The sequence below is a fragment of the Scardinius erythrophthalmus genome (assembly GCF_964197995.2).
Source record: "Scardinius erythrophthalmus genome assembly, chromosome: 25".
Lineage (NCBI taxonomy): Eukaryota > Metazoa > Chordata > Actinopteri > Cypriniformes > Leuciscidae > Scardinius > Scardinius erythrophthalmus.
This window is the reverse complement of record NC_138245.1, coordinates 17,665,970-17,692,584: the sequence shown is the minus strand read 5'-3', so window position 1 is coordinate 17,692,584 and position 26,615 is coordinate 17,665,970. Positions and strand designations below refer to the sequence as shown.

Genomic DNA, 26,615 nt, shown 5'->3' with positions numbered 1-26,615 from the left:
AAAGGGCCTTGTGGTTTTTGGCTTGAAATAAAAGCATGATTACAATATTTCTACAACAAAAACTGGGTTTGTTTTAGAGATGTTAAATCTTCGCGCTCTTCTCACAGAAGCAATTTCATGCCTTTTCTGATGCCCTCCCAGTTAAATACATAAAAACTAATTGAAAAATGCTCTTGTACACTGGGATGTATTTGTTCTGAGCTGAAGCTGTTATCTGCATGGCTTGATTAAATTTTTCATGAGCCTGACCCAGTGAGTAATACAGGCTGCTCTCTCTCTCTCTCTCTCTCTGTCGTTCTTCTCCTTCTTCCTTCTTTTTGCACTCTTGTCATCTCTCTTTTTTTTCCTGCATGTGCTTCTCTCTATAATCTATGAATGAAAAAGGCAATGACATGAATGAAAATAAAAGATTAAACAAATCAAATAAGTGGCAAAACTTCAAACTTGCCAGTGCATGTTGGCTTTGAGACCATATCAAACACTGTACACCATATACTAGCGTACTGATAAAAGTTGGTCTTTAAGTAGACATACACATTTAAGAATTACAATAAAATCTAAAACATTCTTTCTCCTGTAGAAAAACAGATATTTGTATAATATTTACTACTCTCACAACTGTATAAAACATTTTTGTCCAATTAAATGCTCTCTAAAATGAGAATTTCCCTCCCCATTCACCACTTACTTCTGATTAACATTTACAATATATCAAATTATTCACACGTTATTTATTGTAAAATATATGTTATTAACATCAAACCTGGTATAAACATCTGTCTCAGCTGATCTGACTGGGGTCAGCTGGGACAAATTGTCATTTACCCCTGGTAAAACATGTATCATTGGTGTATCTCCAGTGATTTCGTCACAGTTTTCTAAAGAAGGGTCTCTTGTTTTAGGACAACATAAACCACTGCACCACAGTACACTCACTTTACACACACACACAAAAGCCATGGTACTATCTTTCTGAAAAAAGAGAGACTTGTATCCACTTTCAGAAAGGAAATCAATCAATTCTGAGTAATAAAGTATAAGTAAACTTTGTGAATAATGTGTACTTAATGTGTAAATTATTATGTTCCACTGTTTGTAATTCAACATACCTTATTGTTATTGCAGTTAACTATATTTACATGTAATATGTGTAACTTGGGAACTGTAATATAAAGTGTAACCAATTTTAAAAAATAAATAAATAGCATCTAGCACTGTAACCTAACTTTCAGTTCAAACTGAAAGACTAGACCAGTTTTCCCCCACACCAGAATGAAGTGTGGCTTTGGATTCACATTGCAGAAAGCATGTTTACATGATGCATTTTTTCAAGGCCACAGTTTCCACTAAGACTGAAACCACGAGCAGGGCGCCAAATACCTTGTGGTATTTTCTCTGTAAAATAGTAAAACAAACAACTCTTAGACTAAACAAGCAAAAATACATTTTTAACCTTTGACAAGCTCCCTAAAGTTTTTTTCACCATCATTGGCCTATCCTGACTGACATGGACAAGAGGAAAGAATTTTTGAAATACAAAAAAAACAAAACAAAAAAAACCTTTGTCAGAGGCATTAATCAAAAGGCAAAGCACCAATAAATGGCATGTACAGGCCGAAGGCGACGTCAGTACTCAGTAGAGTTCAAAGGGATATAAGATATTGACAGTCCTGTCACAGCAGAGGCGTTTGAGAGCCTCTACCTTCTCTTCTGTGTGACTGATGCCCGCAAAGTGTTGACAGATCACTACAGATTTATCAAAACACACTGAGTGGCACAATAGTGTTAATAACGGTTCATATTATTCATACACAAACTATTTACTGGTTAATTATATGTGCACAACCAAGACATAATTAAAGCTATCAATGCAATCAGGAATATCAAAGCAATAAGAGACATTGCATGGCAAAGGGATGTTCTTAGACACAACACAAACCAGAGTGCAAAAAACAACCATGTATACTTAAAGCAAAATGTTGTGATGTCATTTCGAACAAAATCAGGCCAAAACACAGTCTGTTTGGAGTTTGTTTTGGGAGTTCGAAACAGCTTGTCAAGGCAAATGTTCTGAAAAAGAAGCATGGCAACTACTAATAAACTATATTAATGAACTATATATGAAATGCCATACTATATATATACTGTATGAACTATATATGAACTATATATGAAAAGCCCCCATAAAACACAGAAACCCAAAATGCTTAAAGGACAAGTTCGGTATTTTACACTTAAAGCCCTGTTTACAGATCGTTTCTGATGAAATAGAACGGTTAAGATAAAATTTTGGACATATGCTGCTGTCCCGAGAATTTTAGGTTTCTTTCGCTTTCCCCCCACCAGTAGACTGGGTGTATAGGTGCACTCGAACACTCCTTCCTAAAACACATTAAATTTTCGTTTACAAAGACGTGAAACTCACCGAGTGGTCAGGGGTGTCCACTGATATGCTCACACAAAAATCACTGCAAAAGATGCTTTCCAACAGGTGTTTTACCATTCGTTGTAAAACTGTGAACCTATTTTTCCAAACGTCTCACACCCGTAGATTCTTCCGTTGAGAGCTTGAATAATAGACACTCCAGCCCAGTTGGTGGCGATAATGCACCTTTGCAAGCAAACCACTGGCATTTCATTGTTTGCGATCCACCGTGAAAAAAAAAAAAAAAAACACGAAGAAGAAGAAGAAAACAACCCCTGAACCCCATTTCAGTTTCCGGCGGCGGAGTAATATCGTACCTCACAGCACATCCAATACAAGTCAATGGAGGAGACAAAAACTAAGATAAAACCTGTTGGAAAGCATATTTTGCAGCGATTTTTGTGTGAGCATATCAGTGGACACCCCTGACCACTCGGTGAGTTTCACGTCTTTGTAAACGAAAGTTTAATGTGTTTTAGGAAGGAGAGTTCGAGTGCACCTATACACCCAGTCTACTGGTGGGGGGGAAAGCGAAAGAAACCTAAAATTCTCGGGACAGCAGCATTTGTCCAAAATTTTATCTTAACCGATCTATTTCATCAGAAACGATCTGTAAACAGGGCTTTAAGTGTAAAATACCGAACTTGTCCTTTAAATAAATACATGAATAACTGAAAAAGTTTCATCTCTAATTCAAAAAACTGGACAAAACCAATAATTCTTCATCTTGTAATAAGCTGCCCCGTTTTCTTTCTTTTTTTTCTTGGACCAAGGCGCATTATGTAACATATATACACATGTAACCTCTTAACAAACACAGAAAAATACATCTTGTTAGTATGTCAGTAAACAATTTTTAGCCAGAATGATTTTTACAAGGAAAAATAGGGTTTAAAAGAGAGAGAAAGAGAGTGAGAGAGGGAGAAACTTGACATATCATGTTCCCTGTGTTTGGGAGATCTGGAACAGGGAGACACTGGGAAAGGGAAGACTCATGATTGGGAAAGGCTTGGGGATGTGCGCCCATGTTGATGTTGACAGCCAGCCCTTTCGGCTCAGTGGGAGAGAGAACCATCTGTCCCACCAAAGGGTTAATCCACAACACAGATCCCAAATTCTAGCATTTTCCAACCCACATATTCCAATTAGCAAAATGGAGTTGCTTTCTGAAAGCATATCCCCTCTAAAAGACCTCCAGTTGGAGATCCACTTCAAAAACACAAATCAAATCAAATCTACTCAGTCCGATGATGTCAGTGCCGAAACGACTGATCAATGTATCAAGACATGCCAAATAATGCTTTGCAGAAAATATTGATCAATGCTTTACTGAGCTGAGCAGATTTGATTTGATGGAATCTAAACACACTAAACCGAGCTTATAGAGGAACCCCACACACGGCCTGTTCCCGGTTTCAGTTTTCATCAAATCTTCATCCCCAAATCATCTATTCTAGAGCTACATAAGAGCGATAAAGCACCAGCCTGCCATTTGTGAGCCAGAGAATTAAGCTATTTAACCTATGAACGCCACTAAGATACGGAGAACCCTTCGAAATAGGCATAGTTTCTGAGCTTACATGAAAAGGCAAGAGAAAAAGAGCATGAGAAAGGCTTTCAGACACAAATACGGCTGAAGACAGCGGCTGCAGCGGAGAGACAGACATGGGGCTGGTGTGGATGGGAGGGGGGCTGGGAGAGAGACGACTGCCACACTGCTCAACTCCAAACATAATGGCCTCCAACACGTCAAGTGACCACAGCTTAATTCAACCTCCACTCGCTCAAGCAGACAGGCACGTACACGCGCGCTCCAGCAGCTAAGACGGACCGCGGCATCTCTGGTGCACCATTTTACCGTCCTCAACAAATCACATCCTCTCACATCCATCAAGACGGTCACATATTCAGCTGCGTTCGCTGCGTTGCTGCTCCCAGCTTTCTGTCACTCTTTTCCCATCCCTCATTCCCCACCGCCCCCATTGCCAAACCCCGGAAGCTGAAGAGTCCAGGTGATATTTAGGGGGGAAAAAATGCTAAATTACCTTAGCGGAGAACCTTGCTGCCGCTACTTCCAATGCATGAAATCCACTCAAGATCTTGCACAACCAGACGAAATCCAATAGAAAAGAGCAGAAAAATCCCAGAATCCTGTTCCGGTGAACATCAGGTACTTGTATCTCAGCTAGCGCTGCCCAGTCTGTCGTTCCTCCTCCTCCTCCTCTTCCTCGCGATCTCTTTCTCTGTAAAGCGGTCGTCCAGCCCAGCGTTGAAGCTCAGCCAATGTGAGAGGCTCGCACAGAAAACACCATCTGAGCTAAACGTCTTCAGGCTCACACTCATCCACCTCCGCCCGCCCACCTCTCTCTCTCTCTCTCTCTCTCTCTAAATCCCCCCTCCTCTTCCTCCTTCTCCTCCAACACACACTTGCAGACAGATACACACATGGCACCCGCTGCATACAAGACACACTCTCTCTAGCTCACACAAGTACATACACAAATACAACGTGACTAAGGCAATCAAATGGTGGGCTAGGATGGGGATTAGAGGCTGAATGAGATTTAGCAGATAAAAATCAGGCTGGTCAGGCCAGCCATGTGTATGCATACAATACTATTGTTTAACTCCGGCAGGCCACAGGGGCTTTTGTGTGTGACCACATTTAGGCCAAAGTCATTCCCTCCTTTTAATAAGCCTCCACAAAAGGAAGGGAAAAAAACAGACAAAATTATTGATCAATGACAGGAGGACTTTCTTTAGTCTTAAAGCACTAGTTGAATGATTTTAAATCTATGATATTATTTACACTGGTGTTACTGGTGTTAATGTGAACTATTTACCAGTTTGATGCATTTAAAAAACAAAACATAGGCCTATTTTCATAGGGCATTCAAAATGTAAAATGTTTTGCAGCCAAAACAACTTTTCTGATGATGTAATCATGGCCATGTGGGCGAGGAAACTAACACTGAACCTGACTGACTTTTATTGTATGGACAAAAACCCTGAGACATTTATCTAAATATCTTTATGTTCCACAGAAGAAAAAAAGTCAAAAAGGTTTGGAACAACATGAGGCTGATTAATTGATGACAGAATTTTTATTTTTGGGTGAACTGCCAATTTAAAAATTATATCGGTCTTTCCTTGGACTAAAACACACATATATTTCTCCATCTTTCATTTGAGCTTAAAATTTACATGCAAACTTGAACTGTTGTGTCCCACAGAAGAAATAAAGTCATTCAGGTTTGTAATTACATGAGGGTTAGTAAATGATGACAAAAAAAGTCATTTTGGGGTGAAATATTCCCTTTAAATATTTTTGGTGTCTTTTACAGGCATGTGGAATCTCATCAGCTTGGACTAAAATCCACATTTTGTTCCCCATTTTTCAATTGAACTGAAAATGTTTGTGTGAATTTGAAATTAAATTCAATTAAATTAAAGGAATCTGGTTTTGAATGGCCTTTTGACCACTAATAGCCACTCAATGAAATTACTTCCCTCATCCATCAAACAAGTCCCATACAATCAAGCAAGTCTCTCAAACTCCCCCTCTTGCTTTCTTAACCCTCAAGTTGAATGATTACAGTGGCAAAATGACAAACACGCATCTCCAGATAAAACCCTGAGGAAATAGGCCAGAGGTAATGACAGAAACATAGTGTATCTTGTAGCCTGTGGGAGCTTCTATTTCTGGGTGGAGCTCAGCATGAATCATCATCTCAGCTCAGTGGAGCAGTGATTCGGATTTAAAGCTCACCTTTTACATAATATCAAATTTTCAACCACTGAAGAAGAGCGGAATTGCCTTGAGTAAAAAATTGGAGGTGAAGGCCTTAGTGTGCATCTAGACTTCCATCTTTAGAGCTTTTACGTATTGACGACAGGATTAAAGGAATAGTTTACCTAAAAAACAATGTTCTGTCCTCATTTACTTACCCTTGTGTCGTTCAAAACCCTTTTTTTTATCTTTGGAAAATAGAAGATATTTTGAAATATCTTTAAATGAAAGTCGGTGGTATTCAGAGTTGTTTTGGACATCACTAACTTTCATTGTATGGACAGTAACATTATTCAAAATATCTTTTGTGTTCCACCGAATAATAAAAAAAGAGTTTGAAATGGCATGAGGGTGAGTAAATGATGACAGAACATTCATTTTTACATAAACTATCCCTTTAATTTAGAAAAGAATAGTTATTAATGATTGTGTTTAGGAAGGAAGTATGTGTAGACGCTGCTAGTCCATGTGGATGAGGGTCAACTGAGCACTAGGTTGAAGATACTTTAGTATTCCTGGAGTAATTCCAACCTTTGATTCTGAAGGACATCTAAAAAACTCGGAAACTTGCTGCAGATCCCTCTGTCCTGGTCTTTCTTGTTCAGAAGCAGCACATGAATGGAGTGGTATTTTAAGAGGCATTCTTCTCCTTTTGTGCCTCCAACCTCTTTTTAAATCCGCCCATCCAAAGTAGCGCTGGTCTCTAGTTTGTCCACTCTCACGGTGATCAACACTTTCTGAGGGTGCTTTTGACTTGCAAATGAATTCGCAAAATGCTTTCGAATTCAGAATGTCAAGTGCTGTGAGCAAATGGACATTTCAGGCCAAGAACAGCCAATTCACAAGACTTGTCTACGCTCAACAAGGTGTTAGCCAAAGAAAACGTGGAACGGGATTTAGATTCTGAACATGCCCAGATTTTGACAAATTTCTCAGTATGCCGCCCACATATGCTTGCTCAGTGATATCAAGCTTGAGCTGACATATCAAAATGGAGCCTGGAAACTCAAGACGAACCCAAACAGAGAGGACTAGACCTACAAATAACCCATTTTAAAAAGGATTTTGTGTTAAACTTAGCGACATTATGCAAAAATCATACCATCCAGACACAGACTGTCTGCTAAAACTCACTCGAATGTTGGTCCTCCCTACTGAGAGCCCTCGGCTCCCTGCAGGTATTATCTCTCTTCTGTCTGCTAATCGTAGCTGACTTGCGACCGGGGCGCTCTTCAGATCTACCCTGTATCCGAGCCTGTGGTTGAAGCGCTTTGCTTGTCTGCAGACAGAGTGGTACACATGCTAAATGCTAATTAGCTAGCTCCCACAGACATCTGTGGCTGTGAATGCTATGTTAACACAATTAGCTCAATTGAATGATGCAAATTTTCGAGCTGCGTTTGTTTTCTTGCATATTAGGCTGAAAAACATCAGATTTTTATTGAAATAATGAAAGCAACAAGCCACAGAATCAATAAATACAATTATCTTAGATGCAGAGATCTACCTAGCAACAATGTTTGTGATGCCTAACATAAGAAGACAGCATATGACTGGGCAGTAACCTGTCTGAGGTAGCATTTGAGGGATCCACAGCACGCTCTGTGGTGCGAAGGGCAGTGACAAATTGAATTTCGCTGCACCGCTTCAACACTGGGCGCTTTTGTTCAGGTGGTGAGTTGATCTTTGCTCATTACATCAAGGGTGATGGCCCTTCAGTGTACCGTACTCCCTCTGCCACATCATCATTCCATCACACACACACACACACATACATGTGTACACACGCGTACACACGCTCACTGAGGAAAAATTTGCTCCTTGCCCCAAAGGGACTTGAGACAATGGCTTGCAAATAAATCATATTGATGAGAAAGTTCCTCAACTAGGAGCCATCTGTCCCTGTGAATGAGATGTGACTGAAGGGTTCAATCTTGCGCTCTTTTTTCGTATTCTTTCCCCTGACTCAACCCCACTACAACCCCGACCCCACCCCCACAACAACCCCACCCCCAATCCAACCCTTTAGCCTATATATGAGGCATCCACCGCACGCACTAAGCCCCATACATCACCCACAAACCCTCTAATCCGTTGCCCGCATCTCAGGAGATATCGCGAAACGTGACCGAAAGCATGCAGAAAAATAAGACGGACTTGCCTCGCCACAGTGCAGCCTCCAGACGGTAATCCTTTCTTTCTTTCTGGCGAGAAAACGCAGCAGCAACCTGTCCTCAGCTGCAATCCTGCTGTCTGCTACCGAGCAGAAAAACAAATGGAGGGATGGAGGGAGTGAGAGAGCCAAAGAGGGGGTGTGGAGGGGGGGAGTGTGGGGATGCAGGAGAGAGGAGGGGAGCGAGAGAGGGCAAGCAGGGGCTGGCTAACCACAGGGAGGCTTAAATAGACTGATAGATGAAGACGCGAACAGAGGGAATGAGAAGGAAATGTGAAAACGCTAAGGGAGGGAGAGCCGTTCCAGCGGCATCTGTTATGTTGACGGTGTCGGTGATGTGAAAAGCTGGAGCGCGAAATGAGGAAAAGACAAAGGACACAGCTTTTTGTTCCTCACTATTACATCACAGGACAACAATCAGAGAAATAAAATGTACGCATTTGCCACAAAAAAATAATTCATATGCACCTGTTTCTAGCTGTATAGTTAAGGTTTGGAATAAATATGAGAAAAACAAAAGGGGAAAAAACAGCAATTTCTGCAGACAAACACTCCGAGATACAGAATGAAATGTGCAATGACATTTTACATCAGTAGCAGTTCATTTTGCTTCCATCTGTCTCAACGAAATGGATATTTGTCTGCTTTCTCATAAAGAAATGTTACAAGATACATTTGTTCATGTTTTATCACAGGTGCCATGTCTGTAGGCTTGTAAATACACTGCATTTGTGTACATGAATGGAGCAATTTTGCTGGACATAAATGTTATATTATAGCCTATATAATGAAAGAAACAATAATAACAATTATGATATTTTTCATTATTATTATCATTGTTAATAAATAATTTGGCATATAACTTTTATTGTATACATATAAAAAAAAAGTATACATCAATTGGCTAGACAGAAATTTCATTAAAAACATTTTTTTTAAAAATACTAGTATTATTGTTGTTGTTGTTTTTATTAATATTATTATTTCATATTTTCATTAGTTCATTCAAAATATTTTCATTAATTAATTATTCGAGAATCAAATAATCTGCTCCAGTAACACCACTTTAACTCAGTTCATCTAACACTGACAAACTTTGTGAGGTAATAGTGACAATAATGACAGCTGAATCTGCCTCTGTATCTTTAAATGTATTAGTGGCACACAGTCCTATCTCACGGTCACTTGCCTTCATTGTCACTCTTATCCAGCCGTTCATTACACCCCCAACACAAACATACACAACACACACACACATCATTATACACACACCCCGTCACTGGCCACCTGGTGAGGCAACTCGCTGCTCAGGCCATCAGTGCACAAAAGAGACAGCTGCACCCCTCCACATTCCTCATGTATAAGCACCAACTGACCCTCACACACACCAACCCTCACATTCACAAACTCTGATCAATCTTGACTCTTCGCTGTCATGTTCACCAGCACCACGTCATGTAAAATTACCAGGTAATTGACAGCAAGATACCAACTGCTCCGAACTGGGGTTCGTGAAGCATGTGAGACTTGCATCTTTTTAGTCTCTTTAGACTTTTAGATCTTAATATATAAAAGATTTGGATCCGTCAGATTTTTTTTTTTTAAGAAATAATTTTATTCAGAAAGGATGTATTTAATTGATAAGTGACAGTAAAGAAATTTATAATGTTTGCAAAAGATTTCTATTTCAATAAATTCTCCAAACTCCAAACTTTTCAACAGTTGTGTACTTGAGAGGCAAAATTTGTGGTAAAATCATACAGTATGCAACTAGCTGATTATGATGAGTTTTCCCACTGAAGTAGTTGATATGAAGGTAAAAAGACCAAAAGCCCTGCTCACATTTTGTACATTAAACATGATCTAGATAAAGTATAGTGACCTACAGTAAAATTAACTTCAGGCACTCCTATAATCAACTTACGACAGATAAATACTGATCCAAAATTAGCATGAGCTGCCATTATATGAATAGTCCCAAATGCTAAACTACTTTAGAAGTTGATTCTGGAGCATCTGGACACATCCCCCCACTCAGAGGTGGCCGCTCCAGTTTCACATAGATGGCCTCTTTCGCACATCTCATCTGTTCTCAATGTCCACAATCTACATAGCATGCCTAAAGGTGAAGTGTGCAATTTCTAAACCATCTACATAGCATGCCTAAAGGTGAAGCGTGCAATTTCTAAACCAATTGGTTTCTAAAACAATCCAAAACTCAACCCTCACCCCATCTCCCATTGTTCGACCAAACCAATTCTGTTTGGTGCCACATTTTACATTTAAACCAATGATTTTTGTCTTTCAAGTTGCACACATATGTGTGGCTTTGATTTCTGGGAGGCTATGTCTGTGTATTTGTATCCATGAAACAATGATGAAGTTGAGTAGAGACATGGAGCCCACTACTTTGATCGGTACTTCCCTCCCATCTGTCCCTCCAGCTGTCTCATGTCTATCAATCACTCTCAAACACACACTCAATTTCTGTCACATCAGCTAATGGATCAGAGTGTTTAATCGGAGACAGTCTACTACAGCTTTGTTAAATGGAGAAAGACACAAAATTCACCATCCAAACAGTTTAAAGCTAAGCGGTGGATTCCTTTCAACTAGACAACATTGAGAGTGTTGCTACAAATATTACGACTTATCACAGAGCACAGAGAAGTATGTCAGCAAAGCTGTAGCAGAAATCCAGTTACAAATATTACGACTTATCACAGTGCACAGAGAAGTATGTCAGCAAAGCTGTAGCAAAAATCCAGTGAGATGCCTTGCTGTCTCTTGCCTTACTCAATGCTAGAGATTAGCATTGTTGTCTTAGCGACATGCTAACATCAAACATTGAAATAAATTGTCATGTCTCCTGCGCAGTAGAGTAAGTTTGGCATTAGCATGTTGCTGCTAAGCTAACCAAGCATACTCATACAACTTTGTAGCTTTGTTGTCTTGGCGACATGCTAACATCAAACTCCACTGAAATAAATGATCATGTCTCCTGCGCAGTAGAGTCTGGCATTAGCATGTTGCTAAGCTAACCAAGCAAACTCATAGGCTACAACTTTGTACATAAAATATACACAGCATTTACAAATAATAGCTGAAACAGTCATTTTACTTGGTTTGCACTTATTAAAAGTACAAATCAAGTAAACTGGTACACAAAGTACACATAAACTGATCACTGGGGTTCCTCAGGGTTTAGTTCTTGGACTCCTGCTCTTCTCCAATTACACTACATCACTGGGACCTATCATACCGGCACATGGTTTATCTTACCATTACTGATGACACACAGCTTTCATTTCAACCAGATGATCCCACAGTAGCTGTACAAATCTCAAACTGTCTGGCGGACATATCAGCGTGGATGAAAGAACATTATTCGCAGCTCAACCTGGCAAAGACTGAGGTTCTCATCTTCCCCGCCAATCCGTCTCTACAGCACGATTTCACCATCCAGCTGGGTTCATCATCTATAACCCCATCAAGTCAGCTAGAAATATTGGAGTAATCTTTGAGGACCTTCAAAGACCAAATTGCAAAGACAGCTCAGTCATGCAGGTTTGCACTACACAACATCAGGAAGATCAAGCCTTTCCTAACTGATCATGCAACACAACTTCTCGTCCAAGCCCTGGTCATTTCTAGGCTTGACTACTGCAATGCTCTTCTAGCTGGACTTATCTTGTGCAATCAAACCTCTACAAATGATTCAGATCGCTGCAGCACGTCTTGTCTTCAATGAGCCCAAAAGGGCCCACGTCACTCCTCTCTTCATCTCTCTGCACTGGCTACCTCTCGCTGCTCGCATCAAGTTCAAGACATTGACGCTTGCTTATAGATCTACCACAGGCTCAGCTCCATCCAAATCCACCCACTCTAATGAGTCTACATCCCTACCAGAAGCCTATGATCGGTAAATGAGCGACGGCTCATGGTACCATCACAAGAGAGGCACAAAATCACTCTCCAGAACATTTTCGTTCACTGAAACATTTCTTCTTATTATCAATGATGAAAACAGTTGTTCTGCTTAATATTTTTGTGAAAACTGATAGGCCTACATTTTTTTCAGGACTCTTTGATGAATATAAAGTTCAAAAGAACACCATTTATTTGAAATAGAATGTTAAAAGCATTACAAATTTATTTACTTTCACTTTTGATCAGTTTAATGCATCCTTGCTGAATAGCCTAAAAGTACTGACTTCTTTTTTTAAGAAAAAATCTTACTGACCCCAAAACTTAGATCTGTAGTTTATGCAAATATTAACATTAACCAAGCATAATAATAATTGCTGTTAAACTATTATAGGGTGTTATTTCATGTTAGCTGTTCCAATAACTGATGTTAACGTAAAGTACTATAGTAACATCAAATGTTAATTTTTTTCCTTGCAATTCATTCTGGAATTGTATTTCTTTGCAATGCATTCTGGGATTTACATATGATAATAATAAAAGAACAATGTTGCTGCCTACTTTTTAGAACAGCTTTAATGTTTTTTTTTTAATGAGAATGTCATCTATGATTCCTTAAAATGCAGTCTAGGTAGGCTACTCACTAGGTTTTTAAGCAGAGCTTTAGTGTCTAATCATTTAAATGTAACAGATAGCATAGCATAGCATGTATTTATGAAAAACTCAATGTGTATATAGACATACATGTACATCACATTGTGTAAATTGCACGAAGATACAGTATTAGGGGCCGTTCACATAGAACGCGTTTTTCCATTACACTACTTTTCCATTGTTTTTCTTTGTGAACGCGCTAGACGGACGTGTATAACTGTTGTGCTCGCGTCTTGCATCTTTTGCAGCGTCTCGCGCATCTCACGTCATTCTAAAATCGCAGCGCTCAGGTTAAAATCAGTTCAACTTTAACGAGACCTTGCGTTTTTTTCACTGCCCGCGTCTCGGGTTTTTCAAAGCCAAAACGCATTCTGTGTGAACCAGCCTTTACTGGTTTAAAATACATTAAAATCTCTGCCAGTTTAAACAGATAGACATGCACAAGGGACTTCTAGAAACATCTGTTTTATAGAACTGAAGCACATCCACTTGACTGCACGTATCCAATACTCTCTTCCTCTACACAAATACAAAAACACACACTATTTCATCACACTTCTCCAAGAACATGGCTGCCACCTACTCGATCGAAAGGAGGATTTCTGTGAATATTGATAGCGTCCTCATTTCCACCGCCTCAGTACAAACAGTCCAAGCCATCACTTTGTTGTGCGCACAGCTTCTGCATATGTTTAGCAAAATAATATAATAGAGAGAAATAGAGCAACATATAGAAGGGTACAGTACAGAGAATAGACTGTCCACTGAAGTTGAGTTTTTTGAAAGATAGGAAAATTTTACATTTTTAAAAAATACTCACAAGGCACAGCATGGCGGTAGAGGTTGTCTCGTATGGTTTGCTGAAGCTCGTAGTCGGCTGAGGATTTCGGAAACCTCTGGCTCAGGTAGTGCTTCAGGTCTTTATTGAGTTTATTTCCTGGAAAACAAAGGGGAAAACACACGTTAATGATGCTGAATCATAGGCAAACTCAGAAGAAAACTTTAGAAGTGCAGTTTGCTTCTGACTCATTGTTTCACTACCACTGGATAAAAGTTCCTGCTAGTGGCTAATGCTGCTAACAGTGTCTAAACTGTCTAATATAATCGTAGCAGGTACATATCTGTTGTCGAAACAGGATTCCTCAGCGTTCCTATAGTATTGCGTTAACAGCACTCAGAACACAGGTTTGTATCCTGTATTTATTGTATTGTATTTAGGGGAAATTCCACAAAATACATTAAAAAAAGAAATTAAAAATTTTGATTATAATTGAAAAGTTATTTTAATTGATAATAATATTTCACGATATTACTGTTTTTGCTCAATTAATTGCCCTGGTGAGCATAAGAAACTTCTAGTGTATAAACCATAATGGTTTACAATTGTTGTTGGATGTTTGCATCAAGTATGCCTGGTAACTATGTTTCTCAATATAATAAATTAGTAACAAAAAAACCCAACATTTGTAAACATTTTAATCGAAGAGCATGGGTGTGAATCTGTAATCCGTGAGACATTAACACGTAGTAGCACACCTCCATTCACACTCATGGGGATACCTGGCTGCCACCTCAACCCAGTGCAAGCAATAGAGTGGGCCATGTGAAACATTTCCCACCCTCAGCTCCACCATCTGTTCAGAAGACACAGATCGCTTACCCAGCACCATTTCAAAGAGATGCCAATAGCCAAAAGCTGTTTATGTGTTAATGTGGGTCCGCTGGGTGCCCGCACCAATGCCAGATCACTCGCCGGCATTGCCTTCCGACAAACTCTCGATTTCTCACATGTACAAGTGACTCCAGGGATTTCCCTTTACCGGATTAATGGGAATATTGCATTTCTGGAGAATTTCTTTGAATGGATAGTCTCATTAAAGCCTAATGATGTAATCAGTTTCTCAGTTTTCTCTCGCCAGCTCTGTAGTCTGTCGTTGATCAAATGAAACTGCATTTTTAAACTTTATGAACATACATAATTGATTGCAATGGTGATACTAAGCGCTGCAAGTCCTAAATGCCGTCCTCTGTCCTTGTAGTTTTAATTCGAATGCAAACTTATGTGACAAACACGCATAAACTGTCTGGTAATAATCCACTGTGAAGTTTCCACCAGTCCGGGCTCATAGAGGGTGCATAGAAGATGCAAATACTCATGAACAGCATTTTGCATCCTAAAAGAACAAACAGAGACTCTACGATTTTGTTAAACCTACAAGCCATGATCAAGATGTGGAGATTTTTCACACTAATTTCTAAATGTGAAGATAAACACATGTTCAGAATCACCGCCTAGTCACTAAACCGCTTGATTTCCAATGCGGTTCTTCCTGTGGGGTGTTTCGGGAATACGGGAATACCTTTGTACAACACACTGACTAAGATAAGTGTAGACTGGAGGAGTCTGATACCACATCAGCACTTCTGCATTGAATTCTGGCTAAGAAATATAAAACTAAATGGAACAAAAAGTCCAAATGAACTACTTATGAGAACAGTTTAACAACTCAAAAGTCTACATCACAGGATGAAAACAGCCTGTTCGATGTGGACAAAGCTAAATCAACATACACATGATGTTACAAATAGGCACCTTCCTGAAACAGTTAATAATTTTGCAGAAACATCAAACCATTTTCTCATTTTATGATTGGATGTGTTTTAGGTCTACTGAAACTCATTGTCCTTTTTTTTAATACTCTTTCATTTTAACTCTCATCAGTGTGTTCAAACAAATAATAATACTTTTTTTTTTGCAAAAATGAAATCACAAAATCCAGAGTCTTTATGGATCTTTAAAGTCAGCATGAATTAGAAATTCACCTTATTAATTTGCTAAATGCATGTCATTGATCTTATTGTGAGTGATTCAACCATGCATATGTTTCGTTTTTTAACTTTGACCTAATATTTAATTCAAAATGTCATAACTGGATCTTCCAATTAACAATATATTTTTTTCTCTGGTGCTGGACTTCTCCAATCATTTTATCAATTTAAACCCCGCCCCTTTCTTACAATTGACTGCAAGCTTGCATTTAGATCTGCCTCCATCCAATCAACAACCAACAGACAAAACCAAATCCCTGCCCTGCATTGTTTTCTTTTACAATAATTGAATATTTAATAATTAATTGCCACAGAAATGCTTTCAGTAATTAAGTGTGAGTGTATTTAATATTGTGGCCTACAAATCGTTCAGTAAAATGCACAAACATTTCTCACTGGTTTCTCAATTGAAATGCACAGTGAGGTAAAAATGTACTTTTAGCACACACAGCTCGTGTTATTGCTGCCGTGTTGAGCAGGCTGTACAGTTATCTGTAGAAACAGCTCTGCCAGGCAATGTGCAAACTAGAAGGTCAGAAAAGAGCTCTTCTCTTCTAATTGAACCTCTGGAGGATCGTTTCTTAATCTAGCCACATCCAAGTCTAAAAATACATTTTGATGCGAAACCCATTAGACTGCTTTTTCAGAACTAAAACGGGAATTATATGCGAGTGTGAAATTTCCTGTTGAGTTGGTGTGTGCAGTCTGGCGTTGATGTTAGCGCCACGGCATACCGCTGTGAATTAATCCCTGCAACAGGTTGTGAGTCATTACTCAAACCTACGGCAGCCAGACTACACACCCACCCCCCATCCATCATCACAAACTCACTTTATTCCAATTAGCTGCTTACTCTGACTCAACGCCAACAGTGGACTCCTGGCCAAACAGCGTTAAACCTGACGAGATCTGAGCTTCAGGACACACGGACTGAGATGTGAAGACAGAGAAATGTGAAGGATAATAAAACAAAGGCTTGGCTTAATTTACGAATTTTTAAACAAGACAGTAATTTTGTTGTAAAATCGGACAGTGAAATCTGTTGGTTTGAGTGGACATTCACAACTAATCAGTACAAAATATTGTACTAGTATGTGAAAGTTTTATCGCAATCCCCATGTCTATAATCTACAGCCGTGGTTTTCCAATTGAAAAGGGGCTGCCATAAATATGTTAGTCAAACTAAAATGAGATAAATAACAAATGCATACAGAAAAATTACAATAGGCACATATTTCTCAGCTAAACAGGCATTTATTCCTATAGAGAAATAATAGAGAAATAAATAAGGAATAAAATAAATGTTTCAATATATTAAATAATAAAGACAATATGTATTATGAAAGATATATTTTTACATATACAAAACTTCAAATAAAGAAAAAAACGTTAACTTTAACCCTCTGTTATTTTTGACCGAAAATTTTTACCTTTTTTTTTTTTTTTACTTCATCGGAATGGTACGGAACTTGGTAAAGGTTTTGACACTTGCTATCTGAACACACACACACAAATAAAAAAATCATAGACATGATTCGAAAAGCTTAAATGGTCCTGAAAAAATTAGTCACCCTTTAACTCCTCACGGTCAAAAAGGACTGCATTGGAAATTAATGGGAAACTAATTTCATCTAGTGGAACCTTCTGTACTGTGCATCTCACTAAAAGCTCATTTTTTGAGATATTAAGCTTAAATTTGGAACACAACTTTTATGCCTTATGGCTTTATGATTTTCTCGCAGTTTAAGAGTAAAACATGTTTTGGAATATATAAATTTTAAGTTTACTTTTTTCAACTTTTTTCACTTCAGCAATAATCTGCCAAGTGTTGTCTTTCAAAGGAGACCACACTTAAAATTTATGACAGCTCAAAAAGTGAATAAACGGATTATAACTACTGCATAAATAGAATGTAGTACCATAAAATCCGCTAAAAATACAAAATATTGAAGAAAAAACATTAGCAAAACATAGTGCATTCATTTCATTGAAATCATTTTTATTTTTGACCACTACTCGAAGAACACTAAGTCAATTTGGTATGATCTGAATGTTAGAGATCGGCTAACTATTCCAAAGAGCAAAAACATGATGTAAGGAGGCGGCCCACTGTCTCTCTCTCTTTAAAGACCCCATATCTGGAATATCGCCTCCTTTAATTACTGTGCCGTTATTTGGTCTGGTTCACTGCAAAAATAAAATAATGCAGTGTACTGAAATGTTTAGGGTGTGTTTTTACACAGACCCATGCACTTTTTACAGACAGTGAGTAGATTACACAAGACGTAATCTTATTATGTGAATTGTGAGTGATATGGAAAAGGCTTTAGTGCAGGGCAAAGAATGGGTCTAAAAGCACCTTTTCGAGGAAACAAGTGTTTTGTGAAGAAAATATGATTACAGCATATTTTTTAAACGGGGAGTGCAGCATATCTTAAAACCAATAATAAGCACATTACTCACACACAAAAAGCACAGAGAGAACCACAAAATCAACGTAAAAAAAAAAAAAGGCCCAACAAAATGACTCCTAAACATAAAGGAATGAACGATGTTTTCTAAGTGGATTATTTATTGTTTATTAAGCGAATCAGTTTTTGGAGCACCTAATTCATCTTGCAGCTTTCAAACTGCTGTATGATATCTGTTGTGCGGCCGGCGGTTCTGCTTCATTTCGCTGACTCTCTGCTGATTTATGCAGGCCCTCTAGACAGAAAATACAACAGCCAAATGGTGCACATCTTATCTTACAAGGCTGACTGGTTTCTTCTTGCTTAGTGTGTCCATAATCCTTGTGTGAAGATGACCAAGTAGCAGCACTGTCTTTATTTTTATTTTTTTAACAGTTTGTATTTGACTCAACCACTCTCCAAACACAGGCAGGCAGTTCAGAAGGAAAGACAAGTCTGTGTATATTAATGCTTGTGTTGATATCAATGCGAACACCCACTTAACACAGAGAGCCAAAGCATGCTGGATTCATTCCATCGAATTTATGTGTATCTGCATTTACGAAAGTGTGTAATACAACTGTCTCAGTTGCCAGGGTGTATCTTCAGCTACCTGCTGGATCTCAATGCCCATCAGAATAAACTAAAGCACGGTGTGTTTAGAAGAGATTACTGGATCAGACAAACGGCGAGATGAGAGAGAGAGAGAGAGTGAGCGAGTGTGCATGCGTGTGAATACAGGACCTGGTGCCACTCAGAAACATCACTGCCAGCTGACGCCAGCCCTAAGTTCTCTGAAAAACGAAATCCAGTAACTGAACAGAGTCTTGTTTTACTCACTTGGCTGTGGAGATGGAAAATGAAAGAACTGTCAGATTTGCAAATTTCTTTGGAGTCAAACTATTTTCTGAACGTTTTCCTCTGCCTGTGCATGAAAGCAGGAAATAGAACTTTGTTCAGAAAGGCTCTTGGAAAGAAAAAAAAAAACGGCTGCCTGACAGATAAGTGAAGAAAGTGTCTGACACACTCAGACTAACCAGCAAAGTCTAAAGGCACTTGAGTATTTTTGGTCCAGTGTAAATTCATGTTCCAACTTCCAATTCCACATGAACAGTGTTCTGTTTAACTTAGATAATCAAACAAGAACTCAACTATTTTTTTAATGTTTATATTAACATTTTGTAATATGTGTTGTTGTATTTTTGTATGTATATTATAATAAAATACTAACAAAACATATAACAGTGTGTAATATTTAATAATTTGTCATAATAATAACAATAAAACATCTATAATTTATATCAAATTCCTTTTGAACAGTTTTCAGGGTAAAGGAGCATGGATCATTACTTAAAGGTGCTGTAAGTAACTTTTTCAACTCTACTAAAGCAAAAAAAAACACCATAGCATGTTTCCTCAATATATGCAAACATATTAAGTTCACATACTCGTTTGTCTGAAAAACACTTCTACAGCCAGTTATTTTACTTTGAAATGTGCGTTTCCAGGCTGGAATGTTTGTTATTGTTTTGGCCTGTGATACTGCACGTTGCCAATTTTCATTGTCCTGTTGCGTGTGCTCAAACTGGCAACCCATGTGAGCGCCGTCAAGTCTGAGGCGGGGCAGGAGAAACAACAACAAACAAAAAAAATATATATATATAAATATATATATATATATATATATATATATATATATATATATATATATATATATATATGTGTGTGTGTGTGTGTGTGTGTGTGTGTGTGTGTGTGTGTAAATATATATATATATATATATATGTGTGTGTGTGTGTGTGTGTGTGTGTGTGTGTGTGTGTGTGTGTGTGTGTAAATATATATATATATATATATATATGTGTGTGTGTGTTTGTGTGTAAATATATATATATATATGTGTGTGTGTGTGTGTGTGTGTGTGTGTGTGTGTGTGTGTGTGTGTGTAAATATATATATATATATATGTGTGTGTGTGTGTGTGTGTGTGTGTGTGTGTGTGTAAATATATATATATATATATATATATATATATATATATTTACACACACACACACACACATATGTGTGTGTGTGTGTGTGTGTGTGTGTGTGTGAATATATATATATATACAGTGCTATGCATAAGTTTAGACACCCATGCTAAAGTTGACTAAAAAGAGGAATAAAAAATCATCTTTTGGAAATTGAACTTAATGCCTTAATTTAAAAAATTAGGAAAAATCCAACCTTTAAGGACACCAATTTTCTTTGTGAATGAATAATGTATCGTAAATAAATAAATGTTCTTCCTTAAAATACAGGGTGCATAAGTTTGGACACCCCTATGTTAAATTCCCATAGAGGCAGGCAGATTTTTATTTTTAAGTATTTTTAAAAAAAAAAAAAATTTAGGATACTATGCATCCTGATAAAGTTCCCTTGGCCTTTGGAATTAAAATAGCCCCACATCATCACATAGCCTTCACCATACCTAGAAATTGGCATGGAGAACTTTCCATAAGATCATCTCTCAATGCAAATCAAACCAGCTATTAGGCTAACTGAAATAAAACCATGCCAATCTCTAGTATCCTGGATCCGTGAAGTAACTGGCCTTTAAAAAAAAAATCTGCCTGCCTCTATGGGAATTTAACATAGGGGTGTCCAAACTTATGCACCCTGTATTTTAAGGAAGAACATTTATTTATTTACGATACATTATTCATTCACAAAGAAAACTGGTGTCCTTAAAGGTTGTATTTTTCCTAATTTTTTAAATTAAGGCATTAAGTTCAGTTTCCAAAAGATGATTTTTTATTCCTCTTTTTAATCAACTTTAGCATGGGTGTCTAAACTTATGCATAGCACTGTATATATACACACACACATACATACATACATACATATACACATATATATATATAAATGCAAACATATATATGTTCAAACCACACTGTAGAGGAGACTTGATCATCATAGTTAACCATCATTTAAAAACATGCTCAAAGGCACCCTGCGGTCACACCATAGGCCTGAAAGTGTCGTCTAATGAGTCTACTCTTATTAGACATCCATCCCCTATACAAGATCAATCTGCTGACACCCTCAGCCCACCGCTCACACTCAACACTATCTAAACTATTAAAAGTATGTTTATAAGCATTATATTCAGCATAAATCTGAGTAATTGAGAAAAATATGCAGTCTCACAGGTTAAAAACCCAGTGGTGATTACATACGAATACAGTGGGACAAACACAACCAGAGAGTGTGCTGCTGCTCTAAGATTCTGTGTGGAAAAACAGGTATGAGGTCTGTAAACAGGCGTGTGTTTGGTATTCTGCTCTCGTTTCTTTCTCAGCTCTACACTGCCCTCTCTGTTTCCCTCCATCACGCCTGGCCTGCATCACACTGGGCCGTGTCACCATGGCAACCCTGGTCAGAGCAGCACTCATCCAGCCTTGATGTTTAAGTGTGCCGCCCCCTACTGGTGGTTAATGGTAACAAGCACACACAATAACAGGTAAACTTTGGTTTACCATTCAGCTTTTTGGTGCCACTTACAGCTTAAAAGGCAAAAAATAAACATAGCAAATTATGAGCTCTGTGATTCATTCCAAAGTTAAAGAAATAAAAAAGGTCTTACTGATGCTCTTCCTGGACATTTTACCCTGAAAACACCCTTGATATAAGAGCAAAATAACCCCAATTATACTTCACAAATATATTACAATATTACAATTAATATTAAAGACATGGCAAATTTGGTACAGAATTTGAATTTTTGGGTTAAACATCACTATTACTGCAATTACTTATTGTCCAGACATACCAAACTTGGAAGAAGAAAATAGCCAGTTTGTTTTTAACGTTAATTATTGAAAAAACTAAATAAGAATCCTTTAATGTGTTTATGTAGCAGTACTATTTAATATAAGTGCAGTCACATTGTCACACTAACCTCACATTTATGAGGAGGAACACACTGCTTTGCGCTGTAATTTATGACAATCACAGCCTATCGCCATTCATCCGGAGGATTTTAAATGACCATATGTCATGAGATAAAAAAAAAAGATAAAAAAAAAGAAAAGAAAAGACAGGGACACTTTACAGCCGCATCTCTTTCAAGTAGCAAGTGAAATTGTTTACCACATTCCAGATTGCTTTTATTGATTCCCAGCACTCTGGGCAGAAAATATGCCTCCAATGATTCATCTCAGACATGCAGTGTTGATCAGATAGAGCTGTCATTTATATTAGACCTCTCTGACTGCAGGCATTGCATCAGACAGGTTTTTTAACTTGACTGGCCTTTATGGATGTGTCTGACTACTGTTGGGGTTATCAGTGTGTTTGGGTGAGAGTGTGAATGGGAATGTAAATGCATTAACATCACACAGAAGCACTGAACTCAGAAGTATTACAACAGCTCATTACAAGTTTATATCCTCTACATTTCAAAAGTTTAAGTATTAAGATGGGGGAAAAAAATGAAATTAATACTTTTATTCAGCAAGGATGCATTCAATTGATCAAAAGTGACAGTTAAGATATGTATAATGTATTACAGTTTCCATAAAAATACCAAGCAGCACAACAAGCATTGATAATAATAAGAAATATTATGCCAAATCATCATTTTAAAATGATTTCTGAAGGATCATGTGACACTGAAGACTGGAGTAATGATGCTGAAAATTCAGCTTTGCCTATAAAAATATACATATTAAAACAGAAAACAGTTGTTTTAAATTGAAATAATATTTCACAGTCTTTGCATTTTTGATTTAACAAATGCAGCCATGGTGAGCATAAGATGCCCAAACTTATGAAAGGCGATGTGTGTTACCGCAGCATGCACGACAGAAAAAAAACACCAAGATGTTCACGTAACATAAGTTTGATATGGCTGATAATACTTCTTTATGCGAGTCTTTCATTGTCCAGAAAGCACTAAGAGTGAGTTTCTGCAGCAGGTGCTGAATGGCGCAAATCCAAAAAAATGAAAGTCAAAGATCATAACACTTATATAAATGTTTTACCCTTGAAGTGGTCAGTCTTCAGTAGCAATAAAAAAGGGTGCTATAGTAAATGGAATGACAAGAATACCAAGTATGCATACTATTTTTGTACATTTTTCAGTCTCAAATAATCTCAATAATTTTGTCACTCTTCTTTACATTGCAATGTAATAGCAAAAAACATCATCCGAAATTGAAATTAATATTAAAATAATGATGGCAAATAGGTTATAGATTTTTATTTCTTTGGTTAAACTTTAATATTAATTAAATTACTTGTATTGAATGAATTGTATTTTGGCAATAAATTACCTCAGCCCTTTATAACATAGTTTAACTCAAGTTATTACTCAGTTATCTACATTTAAATGGGATAAATTATACAATAATTTATATATACAGTGCTATGCATAAGTTTAGACACCCATGCTAAAGTTGACTAAAAAGAGGAATAAAAAAATCATCTTTTGGAAATTGAACTTAATGCCTTAATTTAAAAAATGAGGAAAAATCCAACCTTTAAGGACACCAATTTTCTTTATGAATGAATAATGTATCGTAAATAAATAAATGTTCTTCCTTAAAATACAGGGTGCATAAGTTTGGACACCCCTATGTTAAATTCCCATAGAGGCAGGCAGATTTTTATTTTTAAAGGCCAGTTACTTCATGGATCCAGGATACTATGCATCCTGATAAAGTTCCCTTGGCCTCTGGAATTAAAATAGCCCCACATCATCACATAGCCTTCACCATACCTAGAGATTGGCATGGAGTACTTTCCATAAGATCATCTCTCAATGCAAATCAAACCAGCTATTAGGCTAACTGAAATAAAACCATGCCAATCTCTAGTATCCTGGATCCGTGAAGTAACTGGCCTTTAAAAATAAAAATCTGCCTGCCTCTATGGGAATTTAACATAGGGGTGTCCAAACTTATGCACCCTGTATTTTAAGGAAGAACATTTATTTATTTACGATACATTATTCATTCATAAAGAAAATTGGTGTCCTTAAAGGTTGGATTTTTCCTCATTTTTTAAATTAAGGCATTAAGTTCAATTTCCAAAAGATGATTTTTTATTCCTCTTTTTAGTCAACTTTAGCATGGGTGTCTAAACTTATGCATAGCACTGTATATACACACACACATATATACATACATATATACATACATACATACATACATATATACATATATATATATATGTTTTTTTTTTTTTTCGTATTCAATCCAGTCAAGCATCAGACAACCAAATTAAACTTTCACGCCACCAAACAAATCAGACCCTTCTGACAGGATTAAGAGAAAAGCATTAAGACTCTGAACACCCGGTGCGAAGTAACACAATTAATTAGCACAGTCTATTAACACTGCTAGCTTGCATTCTATGCTTGATGGGAATGGCTGTTGAAGCAGCTTAGCATCATTGTTTGACTGCCGACAAAATATTTCCTCATTAGGGCAAACCTTACATGTGCTTTAAGTCTACAGGAGTCTGGCTCTTTCAGGACATTACAAAAGGAGATTTATAAGAGAGGCAGGATAAGTAGATGGAAATGGATTGACCTGGGTTGTATTTTACAGTAAATGTGCCCATCTGAGAACTTCTTTAACCCAAATTCTCTTTCCAGTAAATTCTGATACAAATGTCAGGAAAATCAAAGCAGACAGACAGACAGGTAGGTAGATGGAACACAAGGATGGATGGATGGATAGATATTTACCATTTAAATGAGCTCCTGTCACACATTTTAAAGGCGACTGACTAGAAACTACACTTTTTACCCAAAGGCTTCAACCAAACTATGGCACAAAGAATTAGTGGACTTTAACATATCGCTTACAGAAACTTCAGGCCCCATTTCCGATAAAATTGTGTTGTGTTTGCACTGCTGAGGGCCTATTCCTCACTCTCCTGCTTCCTGCCACTCTCCTTCCTTCCTCTGAACTCCCATGCCATCTTTCTTTCTCCTGTTTTTAATTGTTCCCTCAATCTATTCTTGTGTCCTTGTCTTCCTTTTTTAAATCATATTGATGCATGTCTCACTTTCTTATACCCTCCGTCACACCGTGTCTATCAGTTTGGGTGTCGCCGCACGACTGGGTTTGATTAAAGCCTCTGTGATATAACTCACTCTCACCCCACGCCGGGACAACAGCAGCAGGGCGCACTCATAAATCAATATGGCACCCCTCCACGCAACCAACACAGACTTCAGGGGTGAGGCACCACGCCAGCCATGATAACAAGAACACTACCAACCTGTCTCGCTCTCACTCAGCCACAATGATTTTTCATTTTGCTGATGCAACAATAACTAAACGCACGTGGCGTCCTCCTTTGGAGCCCTCAAGGAGAACAGCTCTGTGACTAAGCAAACAGCAGCCAGCTGAGCCAAGACCACAGACACCATCTTAGATCTTTCCAAGATTGTCACTAGGGGGCGTGTGTGAATATGGTCCAAAGTTGAAATGGCTAATTTATTTATTAAGAGGGCTCTTGTGAGAATAATATACATACAATGGTCGATTTAAATTCGGTTAAAGCATTTACCGAATTCGAAATTAAATTTGTTCCATTCTGATATAATTATATAGTATATATAAATAATCTGTGTTCAATACAAAGAGGTCTACAACACCTGGAATAAATAAATAAATAAATAAATAAACAAATAAAGTAAAATTGAAAACCAAATAAAAATCAAAATAAATGTATAAAATAACACATAAAATAAAAAAGGGATGCTTTTGCCCGCTGAATAATGTAGACTAAATTGAAAAATAAATTAAAATGGCATGGAACTTAGATGGAATTATCATCAATGAACAATTTTGTCCAGCTGTTCGAGTTGATTCCACCTATAGGACCCCAGGGGGAGCTGTATGAAATGCCAGACAATAAAATAAATATAGTATAAAAAAAATGCATAATTGAACATTTACATAAGGTATATACTAAGCTAGCATTTCTTTTAAATAAAAGAATTACAAATCTTTTGGTCCCACTTTATATTAAGTGGCGTTAAGTACTATGTACTTACATCAAAAAATAAGTACAATGTACTTATTGTGTTCATGTTGTATTGTAAAACACTTTTGCTGCTATTGAGGTGTGATACGGGTAAGGTTAGGGACAGGTGTGGTGGATTGGGTAGGTTTAAGGGTGAGTTAAGGTGTAAGGGAAGGGTCAACTGTGTAATTACATAATTTAATTACAGCTGTAATTACATGCAGGAATTTTTAAAATGTAAGTACAATGTAAAAACATGTAGTTACACAATAAGTACATTGTATCAAATTATTAATTTCAATGTAAGTACATAGTACTTAAAGCTACTTAATATAAAGTGGG

General features: G+C 37.5%; 1 protein-coding gene across 19 annotated transcripts in view; it reads right to left on the bottom strand.

Moving 5' to 3' along the window:
- The window catches only part of magi1b (membrane associated guanylate kinase, WW and PDZ domain containing 1b), a 137,039-nt gene that overhangs the window by 60,938 nt on the left and 49,486 nt on the right, over nt 1-26,615 (bottom strand). For 17 of the 19 annotated variants that reach the window (XR_014029519.1, XR_014029520.1, XR_014029521.1 and 14 more), the window contains exon 2: nt 13,790-13,906. Coding sequence is in view for 14 of the 19 variants with exons in the window: in XM_081358315.1 (XP_081214441.1) it covers nt 13,790-13,906 (117 nt within the window). In the remaining 5 variants the exon portion in view is untranslated. Of the gene's footprint in view, nt 1-4,470; nt 4,790-11,670; nt 11,787-13,789; nt 13,907-26,615 lie in introns of those variants that run through there. The other 2 variants (XM_081358307.1, XM_081358306.1) reach the window with 2 other exon arrangements.